The sequence below is a fragment of the Pantherophis guttatus genome, chromosome 3 (assembly GCF_059756535.1).
Source record: "Pantherophis guttatus breed Tessera chromosome 3, ASM5975653v1, whole genome shotgun sequence".
Classification (NCBI taxonomy): Eukaryota; Metazoa; Chordata; class Lepidosauria; order Squamata; family Colubridae; genus Pantherophis; species Pantherophis guttatus.
This window is the reverse complement of record NC_142065.1, coordinates 3,502,758-3,508,757: the sequence shown is the minus strand read 5'-3', so window position 1 is coordinate 3,508,757 and position 6,000 is coordinate 3,502,758. Positions and strand designations below refer to the sequence as shown.

The 6,000-nt window shown below is 44.0% G+C and overlaps 1 protein-coding gene across 1 annotated transcript in view; it reads left to right on the top strand.

Moving 5' to 3' along the window:
• The first annotated feature begins 5,584 nt into the window (after window positions 1–5,584).
• TBC1D20 (TBC1 domain family member 20) overlaps window positions 5,585–6,000 on the top strand; it is a 34,356-nt gene continuing 33,940 nt past the window's right edge. Inside the window, exon 1 of the mRNA XM_060686069.2 lies at window positions 5,585–5,864. Coding sequence (XP_060542052.2) covers window positions 5,819–5,864 — 46 coding nt within the window. The 5' untranslated portion in view covers window positions 5,585–5,818. The remainder of the gene's footprint in view (window positions 5,865–6,000) is intronic.

The window sequence follows — 6,000 nt, the reverse complement described above, 5'->3', positions numbered from 1 at the left end:
AGAAGATACGTTCGTCAAGAATCATAAGGTACAACACTTAATGATAGTCATAGGGTACAAATAAGAATAGAATAGAATAGAATAGAATAGAATTATTTATTGGCCAAGTGTGATTGGACACACAAAGAATTTGTCTTGGTGCATAAGCTCTCAGTGTACATAAAAGACAAGATACGTTCGTCAAGAATCATAAGGTACAACACTTAATGATAGTCGTAGGGGACAAATAAGCAATCAAATCACATTAGGAAACAATATCAATATAAATCTTAAGGATACCAGCAACAAAGTTACAGTCATATGGTTGTAAGTGGGAGGAGATGGGTGATAGGAACAATGAGAAGTTTAATAGTAATGCAGACTTAGTAACTAGTTTGACAGTGTTGAGGGAAGCGAAGTGGGACAAGGACTGCGGGGTCCTTGGTGCTCACTGACCTTGGTTTTCTTGCAGACATTTCATGACCCAACTAGATAACATCATCAGTGCTAGAAAGGAGTGTGGATTGCAGAGTGGAGGAGAATGGGGAGAAGTTTGGGGAGGGGGAGGGGGAGGAGGATGATTGTGGGGTTTTTGGTTCTCTCTGAGCTTTGTTGTTTTCTTGCAGACATTTCATGACCCAACTAGGTAACGTCATCAGTGCTAAAAGGGAGTGTGGTTTGAGGAGGAGAACTCTGAGGTCCTTGGTGTTCTCTGAGCTTGGTTGTTTTCTTACAGACGTTTCATGACCCAACTAGGTAACGTCATCAATGAACATGGTTGACTTAGCCTTCCATCCTTTCTAAGGTAGGTAAATTGAGGACCCAGTTTGTGGGGGCAATAAGCTGACTTTGTATAAATATACAAAAGTATGAAGGCTATTGCTTAACGCATTGTAAGCCGCCCTGAGTCTCCGGAGAAGGGCGGCATATAAATCAAATTTAAAAAAAAAGAAAGAAAGAAAAAGAAGGGAGCGAGGGAGGAAAAAGAAAGAAGGAAAGAGAAAGAAGGGAGGGAAGGAAGGAGGGAAAGAAAGGGAGGGAGGGAAAGAAAGGAAAAGAAAAAGAAAAAAAGGGAGGGAGGGAGGAAAAAGAAAGAAGGAAAGAAAGAAAGAAAAAGAAGGGAGGGAGGGAGGGAAAGAGGGAGGGCCTGGTGGCTCAGCAGACTGATAGCATTGTGATTAACACCAGCTGCCTGCAATTACTGTAAGTTCGAATCTCACCAGGCTCAAGGTTGACTCAGCCTTCTATCCTTTCTAAGGTAGGTAAATTGAGGACCCGGTTTGTGGGGGCAATAAGCTGACTTTGTATAAATATACAAAAGGATGAAGGCTATTGCTTAGCACATTGTAAGCCGCCCCGAGTCTCCGGAGAAGGGCGGCATATAAATCAAATTTTAAAAAAAAAAGAAAGAGAGAGAGAAAGAAAGAAAGAAAGAAAGAAAAAGAAGGGAGGGAGGGAGGAAAAAGAAAGAAGGAAAGAAAGAAGGGAGGGAGGGAGGGAGGGAGGGAAAGAAAGAGAAAGAAAAAAAAAGGGAGGGAGGGAGGGAAAGAGGGAGGGCCTGGTGGCTCAGCAGACTGATAGCATTGTGATTAACACCAGCTGTCTGCAATTACTGTAAGTTCGAATCTCACCAGGCTCAAGGTTGACTCAGCCTTCCATCCTTTCTAAGGTAGGTGAAATGAGGACCCAGTTTGTGGGGGCAATAAGCTGACTTTGTATAAAAATATACAAAAGGATGAAGGCTATTGCTTAGCACATTGTAAGACGCCCTGAGTCTCCGGAGAAGGGCGGCATATAAATCAAATTTTAAAAAAAAAAGTTAGAGTGGGGTTTGCAGGGAGGAAGAGGAGATGTTCTCTGAGCTTGATTATTTTCTTGCAGACATTTCACTACTACACTAGATAACATCATCCGTGCTACAAGCTCAGTGAGCACCAAGGACCCAACAGTCCTCCTCCTCCTCCTCCTCCTCCTCTCTGCAAACGCCACTCCCTATGACTTAATCAGGTCATGAAATGTTTGCAAAAAAACAATCAAGCTCAGTGAGCCCAGAGGAAGCCACAATCCTCCTCCTCCTCTTCCTCCTTCTCCTCCTCCTCTTCATCCTCCTCTTCCCCCCTTCTCCTTCTCCTCCACGACCCCCCCCCTTTCCTTCTAACATGGATGATATTACCTAGTTGAGCAATGAAACTCTGCAAGGAAACAACAAAGCTCAGAGAACACCAAGGACCCAATAGTTCAACCCTAAGCTATAAATATTCTCCTTTTTCGGACACCGCACCAAGGATGCTTCTCTCTCCTCTGTGGGTGCACAGTTTAGTCCTTCGCAAGATGCCGCCTTCCAAATCTTCAGGGAATAAAACTGCTCCAAAAATAAGACAGCAAAAATTCCAAAAATAGACAGCAGAGATCAATAAAGGAGAATATTTATAGCTCAAGGTTGAATTGAGGGATCCTTGGTGCTCTCTGAGCTTGGCTGTTTTCTTGCAAACGTTTCATGACCCAACTAGGGAACATCATCAGTACTAGAAGGGAGCGGAGTCTGAGGAGGAGGAGGAAGGCAGGAGACGAAAGGGAGGGGGAGGAGGAGGACTGGGGGGTCCTTGATGGTCTCTGAGATTGGTTGTTTTCTTGCAGATGTTTTATGACCCTATAACTGAAAGGCCAAACCATTAGAAAATATATTATATTATATATTAGAAAAACTGGCTCTCTGGAACCAGTTACCTCCTGAGGTCTGGACCATCCCCACCCTATTGGCCTTCCGAAAAGCGGTAAAGACCTGGCACTTCCGTCAGGCCTGGGGCCGTTGATCTCGCTGTTGCGATCTTGTGAGATCCAGCCATGAATGGTGTGGATGGGTTTTAATGTTTTAATGTTTAAATGTTTTTATGATGGTTTTTTTAAATGCACTGTAAGCCGCCCTGAGTCTCCGGAGAAAGGCGGCATATAAATTGAATTATTATTATTATTATTATTATTATTATTATTATTATTATTATTACTATTATTATTATTATTATTATCATCATCAACAACAACAACAACAACAACAACAACAACAACACAAAGTACCGGAAAATAATCATAAATTAACTGGAAATTGTGCCAGAAGTTTGGATTTGAGTACAGCAAAAACCACTGGGAACATCAGGTTGAGAAAGTTTTAGAGAATGAGAAACTCAAGATCTTGTGGGACTTTAGGATTCAGACTGACAGGCACTTGGTCCACAACACACCTGACATAACAATAGTTGAAAAGAAAAGAGGATGGTTCATTGACATTGCAATACCTGGTGATGCACGGATTGAAGATAAGCAGCAAGAAAAAAATCACAAAGTACCGGGACTTGCAAATTGAAGTTGAGCGACTGTGGGAAAAAGAAATCGTGTGTTGTCCCGATTGTAATTGGAGCCCTTGGAGCAATACCCAAAGGGCTACCCCGCTATGTAGAAATTCTAAATTTGCCGGACTTGAACATTTTGACTCTACAAAAAACCACCTTACTCGGAACAGCTTACATCCTCCGACGATACCTTAACAGTTCCTAGGTCCTTGGTTAGGACTCGAGCTGCTGAGCTATTAACCAGCCTCAAAGACTGTGAATCTCACTAAAGATTAAATAATAATAATACATAATTCAGAGCAAACCCCACTCCCCACTATCTCTGATGATGTAACCTAGTTGGCTCATGAAACATCTACAAGAATATGACCAAACTCAGAGAGCATCAAGAACCCTACAAGTTCCTCTCCTCCCTCCCTCCCTCTCCTTCTCTCCCCCTCCTCCCCATAACCCCCACTCTCTTCTCGTACTGATGATGTAACCTAGTTGGCTCATGAGACATCTGCAAAAATATGAACAACCTCAGAGAGCATCAAGAACCCCACAGTCCCTCTTGTCCCTCTCCTCCTCCTCCTCTTCTTCCTCCCCACAACCCCAACTCCCTTCTCGCACTGATGATGTAACCTAGTTGGCTCATGAAACATCTGCAAGAATATCACCAAGCTCAGAGAGCACCCAAGACCCCTCGACACAGATGAAGCTGGCCAACTGAGAGACACATTCCAAACCCAAAATATGTATTTATGTATATAAAGTGATTTCTTCCCTATCTCAGGTTGTTCTATCCTTGTTAGCTGCATGGGGCCTATCTTTTACTTATGCATAAATAAAAAGATATTAATCGACCTTCCCATTTCACATCCTCTCCTGCAAAGGTTAGACTTGGCTAAGAATCTGGCCGTGGTTTATGGCTCATAGTTTATTCAACCTCCTCGCTTTCCTCTTGGATATGAAGGCATTGCACACACCCTCTAGCCCTTGGCATCCCTTCCCTTCTTTCCCTCTCTCCCATCAAAGAAGGATCTTGGAATATTTTTCTTTATTTCTTTAATAAACAAATTTATCTAAACACCCAGCTTGCACATACGTGACTCCAGGCAGCTTACAAACTGTAATTTTGTGTTTCAAAATAGTGTTTATTCTTATTTGGACTTAAATCGCTGGAAAGCTGCTTGAGGTGGATTTTCTTCCTGAAAAGTGAAATACAAATAATTATATAATAGATGTTTTTTTTTCATCTTCCTGTTTTGCAGATTCATTCATTTACCAATTTACATCTGGAAGGGCTGTTCCCATTGTAAGCTATCTTGAGTGTATAAATCTTGAGCATATAAATCTCCTTCTGCATTGTCCCCATTTCTAGTACAGATACTCCTCGACTTACGACCACAATTTTGTGGTTTTAGATAAACGAGACAGGTATTATGTGAATTTTGCCTCATTTTACGACCTTTCTTTCTTGCCAGAGTTGTTAAGTGAATCACTGCAGTTCTTAAGCGAGTAACAGGGGTTGTTAAGTGAATCGAGCTTCCCCGGGGACTTTGCTTGTCAGATGGTCGCAAAAGGGGATCCGTCATAAATATGAACCAGTTGCAAAGCATTTGTTGTATGTTATGTGTCTGAATTTTTGGTCAGGTGACCATGGGGACGTGGCAACGGTCGTAAGTGTGAAAAACAGTCATAAGTCACTTTTTTCAGTAACTTCGAATGGTCACTAAAACGAATGGTTATAAGTGGACAACTGCAGGTAGTCCCCGACTTATAACAGTTCATTTAGTGACCGTTTGAAGTTACAACGGCACTGAAAAAAGTGACTTAGGATCGTTTTTCACACTTAACGACCGTTGTAGCATCCCCATGGTCACATGATCAAAATTCACACATTCGGCAACTGACTCATACTTACGACGGTCGCAGTGTCCCGGGGTCATGCGATCCACTTTTGCAACCTTCTGATAAGCAAACTCCACGGAGAAGCCAGGTTCACTTAACAACCGGGTTACTACTAATTTTAACAACTGCAGTGATTTACTTAGCAAATGTGGCAAGAAAAGTCGTAAAATGGGGCAAAACTCACTTAGCAAATTACTCACTTAGCAACATAAATTATGGGCTCAATTGTGGTCGTAAGTCGAGGACGACCTGATCCAAACAAGCAGAGTCGAGACTAATATATTTCTATCTCTATGGGATTTTTTTGCTCTTTTCATCCCTGAAGCTTGCACTGCGCATCGCTCTACTATTTTCTATCTCTCTAGGGGAGTCCTCCTCTCCACCCGACTTTTATCAATCACAGGAGATGGGCGGGCTGGCGCATGCGCCTCGGGAAGGTACGCCTGGCTGTTGACGCCTCCGCGAATGCATCCCGCAGGCGATTGGTGGAGGCGGCGTCTACGTAGGCGGAAGGCGGGACCGTGTGCGTGGACAGGGGGAAAAGGAAGACACGGAGTCCGGCAGGCCGCCGGGATGAGCCTCTGCGGTGGCCGGAGACCATGACCCAGCCGAGGCTGCCACGGCTGCATGACAACGCGGAGCGAGGTACGTAGGAAGGCCCGTCGGGCCCGAGCGAGGCCGGCCGCCGGCGGGCGATCTCGGGGGACGCGAGGCCTTCTCCTCCTCCTCCTCTGAGGTAAAAGTTGATGCTGCTGTGAGGGAAAGGGGAAGGGGCGTGGCC